The sequence below is a fragment of the Protopterus annectens genome, chromosome 3.part1 (assembly GCF_019279795.1).
Source record: "Protopterus annectens isolate FY-2018-M chromosome 3.part1, PAN1.0, whole genome shotgun sequence".
NCBI classification, from domain to species: Eukaryota; Metazoa; Chordata; order Ceratodontiformes; family Protopteridae; genus Protopterus; species Protopterus annectens.
The window spans coordinates 1,143,567,955-1,143,589,691 of NC_056732.1; the positions used below are offsets into that span (position 1 = coordinate 1,143,567,955).

The 21,737-nt window shown below is 35.3% G+C and overlaps 1 protein-coding gene across 1 annotated transcript in view; it reads left to right on the top strand.

The window, feature by feature from the left end:
* KCNK9 (potassium two pore domain channel subfamily K member 9) overlaps positions 1-18,527 on the top strand; it is a 1,023,577-nt gene extending 1,005,050 nt beyond the window's left edge. The window contains exon 2 of the mRNA XM_044067280.1: positions 16,654-18,527. Coding sequence (XP_043923215.1) covers positions 16,654-17,495 — 842 coding nt within the window. The 3' untranslated portion in view covers positions 17,496-18,527. The remainder of the gene's footprint in view (positions 1-16,653) is intronic.
* Positions 18,528-21,737: the final 3,210 nt, after the last annotated feature.

Here is a 21,737-nt window from a genome sequence, read left to right on the forward strand (position 1 = left end):
AATGTCTCTGTCTCTCTGGAAACAACAGCTATGGTACAGTTTAACACTGAACTCAAATGCAAGAATATGTGTTGTGCACGTAATAGGTAGAACCATAATTGAATATGTTGAGTGCTTTCATTCATAATTAAAATAGAAATTTATATCAGATCATGCCACAAAATAGACTTATAGATTTTATACTGATGAGAAAACAAAACAGTCACACTACACTGATCTACCAATAAAGCAAAATTTTGCAAGGTCCCTTAGCTTAGAACTTACCAATGAACTAATTGCACTGAAATTAAAAGTCTGGAGTTAAACTGAACTATTTGGTTTATATTGAATCTGCAATGCTCCTGTTGTCAGTGCAAGCAAAATATCTAATTATTTGCCAGGCTGTTACTATTAAATTGCTTTTGCTGTATACTTAAATGTCACCACACCATCAGTTTTGTTAGACATCTGTATGTTTAATGATGTACTTTTTCTTGTAAATATAAATTGGATATGCCAATAACAAGCTACACTCCTCAAGAATGAACATTTTCTCCCAATTATAAATCAGCATGATGGGGTTGTATTGGTGGAAAAGACAGTGTTTCCTGATAAGTTATTAATTGCACAGCATATTAATGACAAAATGACAAAATGGTACAGTACTGTGTCTTGCAAAATTTGCATCTAAACTCCTGTGAAATCAAAGCAAGCTGTTCACAAGAGACTAGATTCTGTCTTAGTCTCTCCATTCTATTAATTAGGAAAGTAAAAATTCCAAATCTGTCGTAAACTAACTTTAATATGAAAACAATAATTTACAGAGTTGCCTGGCATTCTTAAACTGCCAAGCTATTATTGGTTTTGCTTTCTTATTTTTGAATTATTGAATACTGGTTACATTTTCTAACTATTTCTAAAGTAAATGGTTTCTTAAGTAACCTGAAATATGTATTAAAAAGATAATAAAGTAGTAACTTTTGCATAGTAACTTTCCATCTGAATAGAAACTTCATTTGCTACCCAGCATTACAACAGAGACTGAGCATAAATCTCTTATCTAATGTCATCAGAGAGAAAGATAGTGCTCTGAGAGAAACAGATGAAAATTATTCAATCCTGGACAGAGCAGAGTATCTAAAAAGATGCAAACAACCCTCTAGCATTTGAAAACAAAGGATTGTAGGATGTGCTTTGAATCTGTTGGATCTGAAACAAGTGAACAGAATAGACAAACTACAGTTCATATAAAACTGGTCAAATGATCAATACCGTAGCAGCTTTTGAGATAGATGGTAACAGGAGTCTGAAGCATAAGTGAAACTTCTACATTTTGGGTTGATTCTTTCTATTCCAACAGGAAGGCCCTGTAGTTAATCCATTACTTTTTGTTTGTTTCACTAATACTCAAATAAAATGGGGAAGATGGGCTAGTGAGCACAGAACAGTGTGCCTGCTTAAGCTCTGTATGCCTATGGTTCCAGTAAAACCTTTTTTTTTAGTGTTTCAAAAGTAGAAAAGTATGTTTTTAATTCCCCAGAATATGTGACTCTAGGGTACAGGTATTGAATATATCCAGGCATTATAAATGCCAGATTGTACTAATTATCATCCAGAGTTGTGCCATTTTGGAAGGTGGAAAGCTCACCATACTCTACTTCTAACTTGTAGGCATTTCAGAAAATGTCTGAGGTTAAGTATTCTGCATGAATCAGTGACACGTTAGGTTACTTCATTCACATGCAGGTACGTTAGTAGGGGATGCGATGCTTCATACCTTTACAGACTACACAAATGCTGAAATATTTGAAAAGCAAGAGATAGTTGTTGAAATAATATAGGAAAGAGGCAAAAAATTAAACCACCTATAAATGGAGGAGGGTTAGAGTTTGCAACCATGCCATCCAGTCTGGGTGTCAGTTTATATGGCAGTAATGATGGTACAAGATGGCAAACACCTCTCTGTAGGGAAGAAAGGTGTGATAAATGTACCTATTTCAAGACAGGTGCATTGTGACCCAAGTGCCACCACTGTGACAATGCTTTCTTCTGAGGCCAATGAATACAGGTTACATAGTCATAATTAGAAGCAGGGATTGACTCAAAAAGAGTCTGTTAGTTATATTATGAAAAGTATGGTGACCCTTGGCATGATTCTGTTATGGAAAGTCAGATTAGTGTTATGGAGTCCTTGATCTTAGAAGTTCATTTGAGCTGAGAAATGGAGTGGACATTGGAAGATGGCCAGTGTTATAGTCTCACTAGGTAGTGCAATTACATTTGGTGCTGGGAGATCAGAAGGCTGTAGCTGCTATTCCTACACCATCTACTTGGATTAATTTTCAATACCAAAACTGTAGTACAGTATAAGGCAGGTGCAGCACTCCTAAGTGCACCATCCTTTGCATGAGAAGTTAAAATAAGGTCCCATCTACCTGAGTTAGTAGTAGCTCAGGTGGATAGAAAAAAAATTCCATGGCACTTAGAGAAAAAAGAGTAGAAGAAGTTCCCCAATGATCTGGCCAAAATTCCACCAGTCAGTATGAATACCACATTGGGTTTCCCCTGAAAATGAGGACACTGCCCTGGTGGGCCAAGTCTGGTTTCCAAGGAGTAAATGTCTATGTGTGTGTGTGTGTGCGTGTGTGTGTGTGTGTGTGTGTGTGTGTGTGTGTGTGTGTGTGTGTGTGTGTGTATATATATATATATATATATATATATATATATATATATATATATATATACTGTGTGTGTGTGTGTGTGTGTGTGTGTGTGTGTGTGTATGTAAATAAATTCTTTACTGATGATGATGATGAGGCCTTGCTTCTATTGTTCAGGAAAAAAAAAACTGTCTACCAACTATCTGTACTGATTTAGTAAGAGCTGTGTTTGTTTTTATCATTGCTATAACTCACTGCTTACCATTTGCTTGCTGCCTGGCCCTGAGATTTTCTAATACATCCACATCCGCAAACCTGGGGTTCATTAATTGCACCTTTCAGAAGATAAATGTATTGGAGTGGTTCTTGTGATGGTGCTCTAACAACAAATGTGTACACCTCTCTTTTTCATTACTCAGTATTTATTATCTGAGATTTAGTCTCACATTCTAGTGATTTCCTTGAGTTTCCAAGACGTTTGATAATCCATACTATGTTCATTTGACTGGTATTTTATGCATATACATCCATTTTCCTACGTCTGCGGTGTTTAAAATATAGTTATATCCATTGCATACTAGTACGTCCTGCATGTGTATTACAGGAGAATAATGACTTATGAGTAATTTTAAAGGGACCATTAATGTTGGAGTCACACTGATTGCTGTAGTTTGGGACCCTTCATATATAGTGTTGTGATTCAGCAGGTAGATTTTAGGCACCCTGTACTGTCTATAAACAACTAAGAGCATGACAGTATATAGAAATCACAATTATCTATTGTAATCCAGACCAATATGTTAAAATGATGTAGGGTTCTATGCACTATGCAACTGTATAGCTACCTTAAGTTAGGATGTACTAAAGTCCCTATGGTATTTAGGCAAGGATATACTATAGTAATGATTGATAAGAATGGAGTAATTGTAATAAATGTATGTTGTTGGGGCATACACTGCGTGTTATACAACTTAGCATTATTATTTCTGGAGCAAAAAACAGAGGCGTGTAACATACCTCTCAACCTCTTAGTGCAACAAATCTGGACAAAGCCTATCAAAATGGAGGACAATGGCCCAAAAATAGGGACATATTTTAAATATTGCTCTTATAAACTTAGAAAGTTGCTAGAGTAACAGGGTTTGTTTCAGCATACATTTTCTGAAGGATATGAGGTCCGAAACTGAAATGTATCTCATTATTTACTGACATAATTCCTCAGATCATCCTAGTGATTTACTAGAAAAATACAAATTTTATGAGGAACAACATGCTTCCTTAGACAAATCTAAGTATGATGTAATGTACATTGGTGCAACAATTTAAATGTTGCAGTCTTTACATTTTTTTTTTATTTATTTTTTTATTTTACATTTGATTACTGGGAAAGTCCGACTGGGCCATTTGCCCATTTTCAGAGGAGGAAAGCTCCAATTCAAAAAGAAAATTTTAAAAAGCTCCACTGCAAAATGAATTTTAACAAGAGAAGAAATACATTATATAGACTTACAGACATAGCAGAGATGATTAAACAATGCATATTACAGACATAAATGCTTCCAAAATTTAGTAGCATGAAATAGGAAATATTACACAGACAAAATGACAACATGAATCATACATAATAGGGGAAGAACAAGCAGAGAGAAAGTCAGAGTCACAAGCGTGCTTCTGGGTAATACTGCAGTGCTGCATGATTGGACTTGACATTTTGTTGTAAGAGGTTACTTAAGCAGAAAGATGCACATTCTATTTGGGCATTTCTTTCTTTTTCAGGACACAGTAATATCTGTTTACATTTAGATTTCTACTATGACAAGCATAAATTCCTTGGGATTGTGGGACTTATATTTTTAATGTCAGCTGTCTTGACTGTTATCAGAGAATGTGCATGTGCAGAACAAAGTGCGGTGGAGCAAACTGCTCAAATGTTTTAGGGAAATGAGCCATTTTTCTTTTACAGCATTGCAAGTGTTCTACCTAGTATGTAAGCATGTAATAACTATTTTTGTATTTCTTAAGTTGTTTTTTCAGAACCTCTCAAAATGTTCAGGTAGGGTTGTGCAATGGCTGGCCTACGCCTGTTTACATTATGTCTTAACCTGCACTGTTTAGCTTCTGCAGAAAAACTTCTATCACTTCAGTGAAAAGTGAACTGGGCTGCTTATATTTGGTAAATGTTGACTAAGAGAGTAATATCATTCAACGCCATAGTCATACCAGGATATAAAGATAATGTGAGCATGGAGCATTGTAAAAACTGTGGGGAAGTTGCTTCTAGTCATAAAAGAATAAGTCTGTGTATGCACATCAGGCTTCTTTCACTTCGCTGATTACTACGGAAAACTGTGTTCAGTTAGAGGAAATGACAGAAAGTGTGCAGACATGACTGGAAAGTATAGAGCATGACAGTTGCCATGCATGCATAGCTTAAGGAATTAGATAGTAATGGTAGTCTTGTTGGGCACTTCATCTTCCTGTTACAATGCCGGTGGATAAAACGGCTAGTCTAACTTTCCTATGGAGACAGAACTACAACTAGAACGTTTGGTCTCTGAGTTTTCATACCAATTTAAGCCTGTGGCCTACCTCCAGACCAATGCCAACCCCAACCCCTAGCCCAATGCCTCCAACTGATATACACACGTAGTGTTGATACTAAATAGTATACAATGTTTTGTGCCATCAGTGTTGTTTGTAAACATTCGTAGATAAATTGCCTTATGTTTATGTGTATATTTTCAATTTGTATTAAAGTTTGTTTGATTATACTGTCTCTGCAGTAACTGTATTCTGCAATTTATTTTTGTTTAGTGCCTTAATGGCTGAAGTCATGGCTGAAAATGGTTCATTGACCAGTCCACCTATCCAGTTAACAAAAGGAATGAATGAAAGAATGAATAAACAAACAAACAAACAAACAATCAAATAAATAAATCACTGCAAGACGTATCCACATACTATATTTTTCAGATAATTTCAACTGTGTGGGGTCAAGGCCCCTTAATCCCCTCTACCTGTAGAACTAGCAATGCAAGGATTAAAAAAGGTGCCAAACCACTCTTAGAAAAATAGAATTAATGGAAATACTGCTTGTTTATCTGAGTGGTCACTGATCAGCGATGCACATTCATAGCATAAGCACTTCATTATGTAATTTACACAGCTGATGGGACGATTCTAGTATCAAAACAGTTTAGAGAGGGGGTGATTCAGTAAAGCCATGCCCAGCACCATACCTCTCAACTATCTAGAATTTCATAGACTGTTCAGAGAGGTATTCCAACATCTTCTGGTCTGCTCCTCATAAAATTAATGTTTTATTGGCACACATTGAAAATTGATGTCAGTATATAATGACAGACTTTAACAATTTCAGACTTCCTAACCTTAATAAAATATATGGTAGTGCAAAATCTGTTATTATATTAGCTTTTTAAGTTTATAAGAGGAATTTTTAAAATCTGTACTTGATTTTGAGCCTTTTCACCCAATTATATTTAGCTTTGTGCATAATACCTTTGCTATGACGTTGAGAGTGTATGCCAAGTACCAGAATGAGCATTGTTGAGGCCAACTGAAACAGTCTGACAGGAAATTAACGTTTTAATGGGAACAAGACAGAGCAATGCTCAGATACAACAGCTTGTGACATACAGTGAAGCACAGCAATCATTGCCTTTTTGGTTTTATGAACAGTGCAGAACAAGGACGGTTTGCTTCACATAGAGAAACCATTGCAAGCAACTGCTCTGGTCATTTTAAGAAATTGCCTAGTGGATAATCAAAAGAAAGTTGATGAAGCAGCCACACCAACCTAGACAGTTTGTTATTAAACTCTTATTTATTTATTTATGTATTTATTACCAAGCAAATGGCCAGGTAAATAGAAACATATCATATGACTACTTCCCAAAAATATAACTATATATATATATATATATATATATATATATATATATATATATATATATATATATATATATATCTCAGACACAGGGGTAGAAACTTCATTTTCAAGACTCCACAATACTTCCTAGCAACTTCGGTAAAAAGTATCAAACTAATTTTTTAAAGGAGTACAAGAGTAGTCTTTACCTTACGTAAATATATACTCACACACTCCTGTCCCTCAGTTTTGTAGGCCATCAAAGCACAGACACACATTTGCCATTCAGTCCTTACAAAACCATGCACAGCTCCCCTCCACTGTTACCTCATTTCTTGTTTCTCCCATATATCAAATCTGCACCCCTCCATTTTTTACCTCATTTCTTGTTTCTCCTAAATATCAAATCTGTTGCACTTACTATCCCTTTCTTCTTCCATTTTGTTTTAGCCTTTTCTACTGGATGCTATTGTATTCACCCAAGTTGCTCTTCCTGGCTTGTCAGATGTCCAGTAAATGACTTACTTTATTCTTGTAAAAGAATTGCCTGACAATTATAGAGGTTGATGACTATGAGGTATTAACCAGATTCAGACTTAATCTGAATCCCTTATTCTCCACTTACAAACCATGATTTTGATCAAGCTACTCAACAAAAAGACATGCTTTAAGGTTATTACTGCAAATCAACACTGGTACCGACTAGACCTACCTGCTTAACAAATTAAGAAAGAAAAAAATACCACATTTACACATATTAATCTTTCTTTTTCTAAACATCTTAACATTTTTTGTTCTGTTTTGCATGAGTCTTCATTTCAGTTAGATGATAACTGCATCTTCCCTGACTGGCAACTAAAACTAATGCTTTGTACAATGCTTTATGGTCCAGGATTTTAAAGATGCAAGTTACAAAGCACAGGTAAATGGAAGCTGCATTGGTAATGTCCATGTTGCAGTGCTTAGTAGGAACCAAATCAGATACATATTTTATACATAATAATGTGCCTTCAAAATAAGTGTGAGACATATTCATTACTGAAGTCATTAAAAAAGAAGAGGCCTAAGTAAATAAAGCACGTTATTGATGCCAGATGGATTACCCAATATCTCTTGCTACTTTTTAAAAACAGAACAGTTCCTTCTTTCACATATTACTATGCAGCTCCAATAACAAAGAAAAAAGAAATAAAACACTATTGAAACACTGGAACCATTATTATAGGTTTTTATTAATAAAATATATTGAAACATCAATGTTAAAGCATGATAATACATTACACACTAGATAAAACACATCTGGTTGTCTTACAAAATATGATTCCATGTGAAACAATATTCTGTGATTAGATTTACATTACAAGTGATGAACATCAAGAAATGTTTTGGGATTTGGATTGATAGCAGACTGTTTATCCGATAATGCATTGATTCTCAGACTTTGCTTAGTGACCCTTTCTCAAGCCATAAGAAAGACATTAATCTTTACTTCCCTAACAAAAGCAAACATAGGCACCCATTATGAAAAAAAAATGCAAATTGGTATTTTTTTCTGAATTATTTGCTGTTGTTTATTTAGTCCAATGAAAGGAAACATCCACATGTTACCAAAACATATACAGAAAGAGGCAGGGGCAGGGTTAGAGTTAGTGCACTTAGAAATAAGGATGGGAAGAGTGGTTTTGCCCCTTGTACAACCTTATCCATACATGCTAACACTAACATGAACTATGATCCTTACCACCAACCCTACACATTATCTTACAAGCAACCTTTTCCCCTAATGGCACCACTACACAAGACACTTGGACTCACATCCATATATTACACCTGGACATACAACACTAAAATTATCCTTATAACTACATCTTACTTTTAGACATACCACCCCCAAAAAAATCTTGTACACACACTACTAACTACTACCACATTTACCTTCACTAAACGTGCAGACCACACACAATACAACAGTCAACATTCCGATGATTGATCAAATCATAATGAAAAAAAAAAAAAAAAACAACAGAGCAAAATACTTTCATGGCAAAATAACCACATGATAACCTCAACTACTACTTCATATATATATATATATATATATATATATATATATATATATATATATATATATATATATATATATATATATATATATATATATATATATATATGTGTATATATATACAGATAGATAGCTATAACTCTAGTCATGCATAAGGATCATGTGAGGGAGATTTCACAGATGAAGACTAATCACTTCATGTACTGTTAAAAAAGATTGATAAACAGCTGAACGTTGTGACCAAAAGAATACAAAGAAGGTCCGTGGCTCCAGCCATTAGTGAGAGAGATGAAACATAAGAATAAAGAATTGCAGGAAGCTAAGGAGGGTATCTGGTGTAACGGTTGAAAGACAGGATGGGAGCAGAAGAAATATGAAGGAGAGAGGAAGACAACAGAATGAGGAGTAGGTGTTAGACAATTAATTAGAGAGAAAGAGAGAGAGAGAGAGAGAGGGTTTTAAGTTACAGAAATAGTCTGGAAATTCTGGGAAACAGAGGAAATGTGAATGGAAAGAAAAGTAGCTTTAGGAAAAGTTGAAAGAGGCTGATGTTGCCAGGTCAAAGGCAGACAGTAGTAATAGGGGAACATGTATTACTTACAATGGGGGGGGGGGTAAATATAGGAGGTTCCAGAGAGATAAGAGAAATGTCACTATTTTTTATGATATGCAGTATGGTCAAGTGGAAAGAAAGACAGAGAGAGATGATAATCTTTCAGAGGGGAGGGACAATGTTAGAAAAGGCAGGTAATCTGTTAGCTAGAGAAAAATAACACAGAATGAGATAATTCATGTCATTTTGCAGCTGAAGAAGGGCAAAGCACAACAGGGTGGATTATTGTCAGATTATTAAGATTACATGACCGCAACTAACCCCAGATATAGTGCTTCCAATAAGAGATGAATCACATCATCGGGATGTGTACATTTTATCAACTTGCTTTATTTTATTTTATATTAACTAACCGAGATAGTCCATATAGCCTTGAGAGCCCCTTTTCAGTGAAGGCCTAGGTAAAAAATGCCTAACAATACAATAACAATATACTGTAAAAGTAAACTGTACAAACATACTTTGGTGTCTTTTTACATGCACAGAATATAGCATGCATTTAAATTGGATTGTTGTTCATGATACATAAATCTCATTTTATTAGTTGAATATTACAATAATTTTTCAACAGTTAAAGAAATAGATATAGAGAGGTGCTTCAGTTACATACTACACAGTGTAGGTCAGCATGCTTTGAGTGATAAAAGTGTCCTATAAAGTAAGCTAAATGGTAAATAAACTCATTATATTCAATTAAACACAAACAGGTTATAGAGAGGATTCCACATTTTGATGTGGGTGTAATTATTATAATCTGGACTAAAATATTGCATTGTTTTGAGATCTTGAGCACAGGTGAAGATTAAAATCAAGGCTAATAATGGGCAAGAAAAAGAAAGTAAAATCCCAAAACATTAAAGTCAGATGTTTGAAATAAGCAACTTGCATATTTTTAGCTACAATTCGGGATGGACTAAATCAGTAGTAGAGAAATAATATATAGTGGTGTAGGAACAGTGGTGAAATGTACAGGTGGTGAAAGAAGGCCCGAAAAGGTTATGTAATGTATTCTGTGAGATATGTTTGACTAAAAAGGATATGTAATGTGTTTTGTGAGATGCATTTGAATGAAAAGGTTATGTAATGTGTTCTGTGAGATACGTTTGACTGAAAAAGGTTATGTAATGTGCTCTTTGAGATATGTTTGAAAATGATCGGGATTTGGCGGTATGCGTCAGGAGGAGGTGGAAGAGGAACAGGGAGGATGTTCACAGAGTGGCAGTAACTAAAATTAATTAAAGACATTGCAGTCAGTTTATCCAGGGGATGAATATTGACAGAGCCAAGATTGTCTTTGAAGCTGTTTGAGATTTACTTTTAAAGTTTGCAGTTAGTTTCCTTGAGGAAGGGATATTGGAAATGTAGCTGGAGTAGAGTACATCTCCAGTTGTGTTTAGAGATTTATTTATAGTAAGTATCAATTTGCCTTGGGTGCACACATTTCTGTCTGGGTTATAGTGCAGAACCAAATAATTAAAGGCTGGGCATTCATCTGGATTGTATGTTAAATTGTAAAAGAGAAAAATATGGGGTTGGTAAAAAATTAAACAGACACAGTCCAAGTATGGATGCCTGTGGTACACTGACTATGACAGGTAAAAAGAATGAATGCTCACTGCATCATTTAGAAGTGTTATATCTGTCAGATAAGTAGCTTTTAAACCAGAAGAGATAAATAAGTGATAGACCTGGAGAGGAAAGCTTTGTGAGACTGTATCAAATGCTTTGGACAAATCAAGAAACAACGAGAAAACCAGATTGCCTGTTAAAAGAATGGCCAGGTATCTGGTCAACTGAAAATGCAGGCCTGATAGTGTTAAATTATCACTGCCAGTCCTGGCATAAGTTGGGGCTTTGCTGCTAAGCAGGATTAAAAAGAGGATATGGGAGAAGGAGGACGTTGGAAATAATTTTCTCTTGTAAGAAATGAGTTTTGAATTTCAGGGGTAGTATGAGTGAAATATTTAGGATTGTGCAAGTCATTACAACAAAGATGTGATGATAAGGATGCACAAGGCGTGGTAGAGAAAAATACAGAGGATCCTTTTTGGAAGAAAATCACAGGAGTAATTCTGTTATCTCATTAAATAAACTACGGAAACATCCACTACAGAGGACTGGTAACCAGTTCCAGCTATGGAAACATCCACTACAGAGGACTGGTAACCAGTTCCAACTATGGAAACATCCACTACAGAGGACTGGTAACCAGTTCCAACTATGGAAACATCCACTATAGAGGACTGGTAACCAGTTCCAACTATGGAAACATCCACTACAGAGGACTGGTAACCAGTTCCAACTATGGAAACATCCACTACAGAGGACTGCTAACCAGTTCCAACTATGGAAACATCCACTACAGAGCACTGGTAACCAGTTCCAGCTATGGAAACATTCACTACAGAGGACTGGTAACCAGTTCCAACTATAGAAACATCCACTAAAGAGGACTGGTAACCAGTTCCAACTATGGAAACATCCACTACAGAGGACTGGTAACCAGTTCCAACTATGGAAACATCCACTACAGAGGACTGGTAACCAGTTCCAACTATGGAAACATCCACTACAGAGGACTGGTAACCAGTTCCAACTATGGAAACATCCACTACAGAGGACTGCTAACCAGTTCCAACTATGGAAACATTCACTACAAAGGACTGGTAACCAGTTCCAACTATGGAAACATCCACTACAGAGGACTGGTAACCAGTTCCCACTATGGAAACATCCACTACAGAGGACTGGTAACCAGTTCCAACTATGGAAACATCCACTACAGAGGACTGGTAACCAGTTCCAACTATGGAAACATCCACTACAAAGGACTGGTAACCAGTTCCAACTATGGAAACATCCACTATAGAGGACTGGTATCCAGTTCCAACTATGGAAACATCCACTACAGAGGACTGGTAACCAGTTCCAACTATGGAAACATTCACTACAGAGGACTGGTAACCAGTTCCAACTATGGAAACATCCACTACAGAGGACTGGTAACCAGTTCCAACTATGGAAACATCCACTACAGAGGACTGGTAACCAGTTCCAACTATGGAAACATCCACTACAGAGGACTGGTAACCAGTTCCAACTATGGAAACATCCACTACAAAGGACTGGTAACCAGTTCCAACTATGGAAACATCCACTATAGAGGACTGGTAACCAGTTCCAACTATGGAAACATCCACTACAGAGGACTGGTAACCAGTTCCAACTATGGAAACATCCACTACAGAGGACTGGTAACCAGTTCCAACTATGGAAACATCCACTACAGAGGACTGGTAACCAGTTCCAACTATGGAAACATCCACTACAGAGGACTGGTAACCAATTCCAACTATGGAAACATCCACTAGAAAGGAGACTGATCAGCATTTTCTGAGACTAAGACAGGGTCTTAAAAAGTCTGGCTTAATGAGGGAGGTCAAAGTAAACTTAAGACCATTGAGGAAGCAGAAACTTCACATATATAATAAATATAGCATACCACAGCAGTAAAAGTGAATACACGGGAATAAAGAGAGTTGGAGAACTGTTAAAAATGCAGAAAGGGCAAATCTGCTAAATAAAACATTTTTGTTAATGAATTTATATGAAATTACTTCTGAAGGAATAGGCAGGAGTAGTTTCAGAGGTCTGCAATAAACTGACACTCTGTACATGAAACTTTTTTTTTTTATTTCTGAGAATCAGATTAGAGGAATTTGAATGGAGCAGGAAAGAAATTATCAATACACTACTGATGGACAGATGCAAATGAGTGTCTAATAATATGTTGGAGGAGGTGGGTAGGACATATTCCCATTGACTAAGTGAGGGGTTGGGAGGACAATGCCTATGATGCAAGGAAAGCTGGTGCTTTGAATTGAAAGTACAAGCTGGAACTGATAGAATAAACATTTGAATAACAATGTAAATCTTGTAGAACAGGATTCTGCATTTATTTTAGATAACTGATAGTAGACGAGTTGTTTATGATGTAGTAGGATAGGGTAATTGGTACCTGTATTACAAGAAAAAAAATAGTAAGCTTTTCTATCCTGCTACTTCAAAATATCTGTGAGAGTAGAGGGCTTACAGAATAGTGGGGTGCGATGTGGACAAATTACTATTACTGGATATCTTCCATTGTTCTTGCTCTGTTTTAGTGTTTTAATGTTTAATGTCAAAAGTTGCTTTCTACAATTCAATCAGTTTTTATTTTGGGCAGTTTGACTGTATTTGCTTGTAGAATATATTTGACTGTGGATTTCTAATGTCTTTTTGATTGGATTTGAAACTGATAAGAATTATATACAAATGTCTCATTAAATAAATATATAGTTATTCATTAATATGTAAATAAAATAAAATAAGCATACATTTTTCTATCAGACTTTTACCCTGTCAAAATTGATATGTATAGCTTATATAAGATTATATGTACCACACTTCTGGTTAACTGAAAAATGCAGTCCAATCAGTCTATGACAGAAACATGTACAGTACCTGTTATAGCATCACTATCACTATGCATTTGCTTATTTATTTATTGTTTAGTGAATTAGTTAGCTAGTTGCACTTGTCAGGATTTTTAGGCTTGTGACTTATTTTGGTAAAAGAAAAAAGGACAGGAAAGCTCATCTGCCTTGCACATATGGTCTAGGTATTTGCACTTGGAAAGACAATATAGGTGTGCTAGGAAGTTTATCTCCAGATACACAGGGCATAGGCTGACAAGAGGCTTATAATGTGAATTTGTTGTGATATCTTTTTCAAGTTAAGCTAGCATGCTTTACATTTAAATAATGAAATTCACACTGTTTCTACATATAATAATCTTGTAAATATCAAGCTGAATTTTTTGTATCATTCTTCTGTGGTAGGGGGTAACATTTACAGTGATCAATTATACATCTCTTAGTTGCAAGGGCTCTTATAACACAGTACATCTCTAGATTCATCTTAAGGGGAAATCAAATGGCAACCTGGCTCCTTTACCTCAAACATTAAAAAAATGTATAATAAGAAGGATAACCATCTTTCAGGTATGAGAGCATCCTTCTAAAGTGACTGGGGCTAGCAATGCTGGAGGGATATAAAACCATATGCAGTGTTCAGGCATGATTCCACTTATAAAGGCATTGAGAAATAGGTGTGTCTGATAACTAGCCTAGGGTCTACTTCCCAAACTGAAATGTTCCTAATATAGAACTTCCACTATGAGTGAAGGATACAGCTTCCTCATGGTATTACCTCTGGCCAGTTCATTTAGGTCTCAGTTTTGTTAAAAGAGAATGGCTGGATAAATTATGAATTAGCGCTGTCAGACAGAACTCCATATGTCACCTCAGGTGTAGGAACACATAGTCTCAGAAACAGACTAGACAGAACTTACTGTCCAGTTGCTGTTGCCATTCCCCACATCAGTGAGCAATTAACAGCAGGTCTCACTGGACACTAAATTACCTATGTGGGTGTGATTAGGTTTCTCTCCTAATAGTTGTCTAAAATGTGTAAGTATGCCTTTCTCACAGTTCTTAGGAAAGTTTTTTTAATAGCCTTCTGTCTATAGGAAAGATATGACTTTACTGGAAAGAAGAGAACAATTTGGTTTGAGACTAGAACTAAACTTTAAACACTGATTGATGCTCAGCTCAATATTTAATTTGATGTCACTTATGGTTGGGAGCAAAGTTACTTTTAAAATGTCTTCCTAACTGTGGTTCGAACCAACTGTGTTTTTATGTTTTTTTTTAAAAGTTAATTTGTTTCTTTAGAACATTCAAGCAAACTTCGGGAATACATATTTTTGGTTCAAGGCTAGCAATTTTATTATTATGAAATGTAGCTTTTGTTTAGAGGTAGAGAATCTACCCTGCATTGATCACAGGAAATTTTCTATTGTTACAAGTTTAGAAGTTCTCTTCATCATTACAGGGATATTTTTTCTAGGAAAGCTATAATTTTTATGTCCTATATCCCTTGAAAAAGCCAAATATTTAGAAAATTGACTCCTGCCATTGGCCCTTCACGATTTCTCAAATAGATACTTTTACTGCTTCATGAGAAAATTGTACCTGTACCTCCTGCACTTTTTATCATTTCCTGATACCTCAATGTCTACCTTATTTAGCCTGGAAAAGGGTTTTGCAGTAATTTATTTTAATTACTTTTGCTGACAGAGATATGTTTTCTTTCAAGCCCAAAAGTACATTTACTGTTTCAGCACTGTCTAATTGAGCTACAAGTGAGATTTGTCTATTTATTCAGTGGCAATTCTCTCACCTGATCATGATTTTGCAGAATGTCTCTCATTTTGCCTCATATTTTTTTCTCTACCTGAATATATATTTTTCTAATTTTCCTGAAAAATCACTGTAAATTATAGACAGTCAGTAATGTCAGGCATTAGTGTTTTCATTCTTCTTATGGTTCAGAAAATACATTTTGATGCAAAACCTGTCATGTAAACATTTTAAGCAAATTACAGTAATATTTAAAAATCATACCTTATTTAGGGTATTAGTTCTCCCATTATTTTTGCTTCATTCTTGATTTTTAAACAAAGAAATTGAGAGCTATATCCAGTGATATTTTGTCCCACAAAATCTTTGCACAGCCCCATGATAACAATTTCACTATGAATAATGAGTATTACAAATATTTTTTGAGGATTAGGAACAAAAGCCATTTGGTAAAACAAGTTTCCAGTTTGAAGGCCTTTGGCTTGCTCAGAATGTGTATTTTGTTTACCTTAAATGCTAGCTTTTGGCTCAACTCTTGATGCAGGCTGCCAGCAATATGCCACCATTACCGCATGTCATTGTATGACCTTAACAATGGTGCCCTGCATTAAGATGTAAGTAATTATAACAAACATATTGTCAACACTTATCTTGTGAATTAACATGTTCTGAAAACATGTGTAACATCCTGGCACTAATTATAATCACTGACCAAAATAATTAAGTGGTAAAGCACCCTCAGAGAAATTTAGAATAATCCATTAAGAAACTTCTTCCTAAGTATGTACAATACAACAGGAAATATCTATGTGCAATTAATTGCTTTTCTGTCATCTCTAAGCATTTACAAAAATAATGCTGATATTTTCTGTTTCTGACTGTAGTTACAAGTTACAGTTGTGTTATGTTGCACTAATGCAACAATCTGTCTCAACATCATTTGATCATTTTTAAGTAGTGTATAGTAACATTCATTGCATTTTATATGTAGCAGACTCCTCAACTTTTGTTTTTCCCACATTTAAAACAATGGTATTTCTGTAAACATAGATAAGGAAAGATATGTTTTTAAGATACTGCTATATTTTAATAACTCAAGCATTCTATAACCTGGCATGGAGAAACATGCAGCTCTGTCACAAAGATTAAAATATTATACATTTATATGTTTTATGAATGAATCTAATCATTTCTTTGTATTCTCATAGGTTATGGTCATGCTGCTCCTGGAACAGATGCAGGGAAAGCCTTTTGCATGTTCTATGCTGTCTTGGGAATCCCGCTTACTCTGGTCATGTTTCAAAGCTTAGGTGAACGCATGAACACCTTTGTAAAGTACCTTCTTAAGAGGATCAAGAAATGCTTTGGCATGAGAAATACAGACGTTTCCATGGAGAACATGGTCACTGTGGGATTTTTTTCTTGCATGGGTACCCTTTGTATTGGAGCTGCAGCATTTTCCCACTATGAAGATTGGAGCTTTTTCCAGGCCTATTATTATTGCTTTATAACATTGACTACTATAGGTTTTGGAGATTATGTAGCATTACAAAAGAACAAGGCTCTTCAAAAGAAGCCACTGTATGTGGCTTTTAGCTTTATGTACATACTAGTTGGTTTAACTGTAATTGGAGCATTTCTAAACTTAGTTGTTCTCAGGTTTTTGACCATGAATAGTGAAGATGAGAGACGGGATGCAGAAGAAAGAGCATCACTTGCAGGGAACAGAAACAGCATGGTCATCCACATCCAGGAGGACTCACAGCATGGCCGACCTCGATTTAAGGCAGAAGTGACAGACCTCCAGTCAGTCTGTTCTTGCATGTGCTATAGATCCCATGAATACACCAGCCAGGTTGTATCCCACCAAAACTCTTTCAGTTCTCAGTTGAACCCTCAGTATTTTCACTCTGTTTCTTATAAAATAGAAGAGATATCACCAAGCACATTGAAAAACAGCTTATTTCCTTCTCCAGTTAGCTCTGTTTCACCTGGACTACACAGCTTTACAGACAACCACAGGCTGATGAAAAGGCGAAAGTCAATATGAGTGGGGTCAACATTTTTCCCACTTTTTCTGCCCCCTTTTACATTAAAATGGTACAGACTGAAATGGAAAATGTGAATTTCCTTCTGCCTGAGACTGGAGACAAACAAGCATGAAGCATGGATAATTAATTAATTTAATTCTCCAACAAAGTATGCCTTATGTTATCCCTCCGAGATGGATGTAAGAGGATTAAAAATGGAGTCTTATGGGTATCAAACCAAAAATTGCACATGCAGCCACTGACCTATAGTGCACAGGTACATATACACACATATCAACACATATGCATGCTTGTTCCTACACGTGTGTATGGAACACATGCATGACTTTGGCACTCTGCACCTGTGAAACTACTTGAAATGCAGGTTTTACCCCATTTGCAATTCTACAGATAGTGCCATATGACAACTTATAGTTAGTTTTTTAAATCATCAGGTACTATTTTTTTACATGCAGTGCATTGCAACCTGGTGTTTTTTTATTTTTAGACTGCTTCTAAAATAGTAAAAAAAAATGCATAAAAAAGCCAAACTTTTTTTTTTAATTTGCCAGATCAAATCAAGCATGTGCATAAAGCAGTCAATATACCAGGTGTGCCATGATAAACTTTTTAGTGCATTTTTTTCTTTTTCTTTTTTAAACTCTAGATTGTTACCTGCTGAGCAGACAAAAATAAATGTTGGATCTGTTTTAGCTTGAAAGATGAAAACAATTCTAGAAAAAAATGAAAACGCATGCACTTTTTAAAAACTGGTATGCATCATTAATACACATCTCATAAGAAACCTAGCAATGGAATTAATAATCAAAGCAAATAAATAGTTATAAATTCATTTTTAAGGAATATTTCTTTGCTGTTAGACTGCTCTGATAATTTGCCAAATTACGGGATTTTTTTAGGAAAGAAGACGGGCAAATTGTTAGAGACACATTTTAAATTTTTATGTTATTTAATAAAAAAGCATTTTCTTTTGGTGCAGCAACTACCTGCATGAATAGGAATTATATATTTTTGGAATGCTTGGATAAAAGATGGATATATATACATATTATATATATATATATATATATATATATATATATATATATATATAGATAGATATATGAACAGTTTGATGTAAATTCTGTTTTTTAATAAACCACTAACAAGGTCTTCCTTGTTAGACTAAAACAATGGCTCATAATTGTTTAACTTGTATGGAGTAATGTGTTTTTTCAGCGGGTGATAAATACATTATCATCAGTGTTCACTCAACAGACCTAATGGTCAACTAAGAAAATATGATTCAGAGTGTTTCAGTAGAATATTATAACATACTAAGTGGGTATGAGTGCCTTGCCTGAGCACATTATTAAAAGTGAAGTTTGTTTAATAACTGTGATAGAAGTTTTGATGGGAACAACTACGACAGACATCAGGTTGAATGACGCAGCAAGTCCACTCCAGTGATTAATCAAATGATGAAGGGGAGACATGATTCTTTTTTATCTTTGCCATTTAACTGATCCCTGTAATGTCATGGTATCAAGTAGGTGGGTAATGAACAAAATTCAGAGAGTGATGGTCATTTCTTTTACAGCTGTGATGAAAATATATAGGAAGAACTGGAATCTATGCAGATCCATAGAATAAATCAGTCATTTTTCATATGATCTGTGTTGAAGATGAAGAGAGTTCTGAAGAAATATAATACATTGAGGACTGCATAGCCATTATTAAACATTTTTTTTAAATGCACCTATCCCTAATACTACTAAGTTATAGAAACACATGAAAATATTTCTCATTTGTAAGAGTATGCATTTTTTCCTGCAGCTAAGAAAGTGTCTGTAAATGTCTTTAAACTAAAGCAGTGACAGTAGTTTTCATTTGTTCTTCATGCCAAGTGATCAGTCCAGCTTATCTATTCTCAGGACAGTGGAGCAAGGCTTTTGGACATACAGGGCCAATTATTGATGCTAATATTTATTATTAAAGTTTTGAAAACAATTCTTAAGTAAGTAGTCTTCAAACAAGAGGCTTCACTATTATATTAAAAATGATCTAAAATGTATACAAACATTGATTAACAAAGGTATGACACTCTATGGGTTTTATATATATTGCATTTTTCAGAAGATATTGCAGATGTATGATAATGACCCAATGCCTGTTCTTACTAAACAGAAGAGCTTGTTAGTTGCATCTCTTGTTTCGAATTCTCAGAAGGCAGGTAAGCATGACAATGCGATCAGAGACAAACACATATTACTGCCTGCTGTGCACTTGGTAAATCATTTTTGCACATTGTAGAATTGCAATGGGATTAGAACTTACCCCAGGATTCAATGACGTCTACACAATGGGTACACTAAGTGCATACCTTTCTGAGTAAACAGACAAGACTGTCATAACTGACACCTTCTCCCTCCTAAGGGTGGCTTAATGGCTAAGGTGTTTGCCTTACAAACACAAGGTGCAGGGTTTGAGTCTCACAAGGGATAATTGGCTAAGCTTGAAATGGCTCCCAAGGGCAGTTAGCTTAGTAATAAACTATGAACTATAATTTTAGTTTTCCTACTGATATTCTTGCAGCTTTAAAGATTAACAGGGATTCACAAAGGTCACCACAAAGTGTAGACTACATGTACACAGTGAAATCTTTCTGATTGACTAGAAAGTACAAAAAAATGTGATAAGAATGTTCTTGAATATGTATTGTGTACACAGTGCAGGCTTTATTGAATCTGGCCCTTTAACTTTTATATTTCTCCCCTGTTTTAGTAGCTCTGTGTCACTTAATATATTATATTTTGCAACACAAAATGCAATCTAATTAGGAATCACTAAAGCACATCCAAAAATACACAGATATACCTTATTAGCAACGAAAATGATAACTGTCTGGCAGTCGCTTGGCTGTGTGGCCACAATATTAATTCATAATAAAACCAGACAACAGCTTTTATCTGACAGTCCTTGAAGATAAGGATTTAATGGTCTGTTGTTTTCAGCTTTTCCATGCAAGTGAAAGAGCTGGTGTAAGTAGCAGTTTTGTTACTGTATATTCAAAATAAAGTAAATATTCAGTTTATCCTGTAGAATTAAATGGTTACAGTATGAAAGGTGAAGAAGGTGAATGTATCTGAAGGGAAGAAATATGAGAAGAAAATCACAATGCACTTGAATATAAGGAATGTGACTATTTTATAATATTTTTCATGCACAATTGTACCTGCTTTTGTAGCAGAATACAGCTACATGTACTGGTCCAAGTAAAAATGTTGACATGGTTTATTTTAGTAGAGTACATAATAGTACTAACTGAATAATTGGGAGAACCCATTGTGAAATATTTCCAGTAATCAGGAAATGTTTGCATTGGTACGATACTGATTCTTTAGAACATTACTTGAAAGGTGACAGACTGACAATCAGAACATCTAGAACCTTCTCTATGTATATAGAGTTTACATTTCTCTGAACTGTCTTCCTTGGCAGTGCCTGGGATATCAAGATCGAGTATGATGCGAGTGGATATAACTGCATTTTTCTTTCCTGGAGTCACAGGACACAATCATTTTCAGAGAAAATCGACTAACATGCTTAATAAAAACTAGAACATCAGAGTTTTTATGCAGAACACTGACATGGGCCTCACATTGCATAAGAAGCTATAATCCTTTTCCACATGAAACAAAGAGTAAGGCTTTGAGGGAAGGTAAGTTCTAGAGATGAATTAAGTACTGAAGATGACTAAACATAAAAATAACGTCTCAGCAGCAATTCACTAAAGAAAAGAAAAGTTTCTATGTGCTGAGATATATTACATGTAAAATGGTTTATAAATTGATCTGTAAAACACATTTATATAAACAGGTGTTCATCATATTTGCCTCTGCTGTTATAGCTTTAGCTATATGAGTTATATCCTGCCAAGTATATAAAAGCTGGCTAGCTTCCAAAGCTTTAGTGCACCTTCCATATTCCCAAACTGCCAAGCAGCTTGAGCTGAACTGACTAAAAATAAGTTTGAGCACAAAGCCCTTCAGAGCTTTATTGCTGCTAAAGAGTTCACTCCTCTGAGGCTTTTGAGGATCGACAGTTGGCTTGTGCTTTCTTTTGCTGGGCAGTTGAGTTCCCATTGGGGAAAAAAACTTCTTCCTTAATTTTATTGATGTTCATAGGTTCATAGGTTCATAGGTTGGTACTAGGCTATCAGCCCTAGGGCCTATACAAGCCTAGCCATAACAATTCCCTGG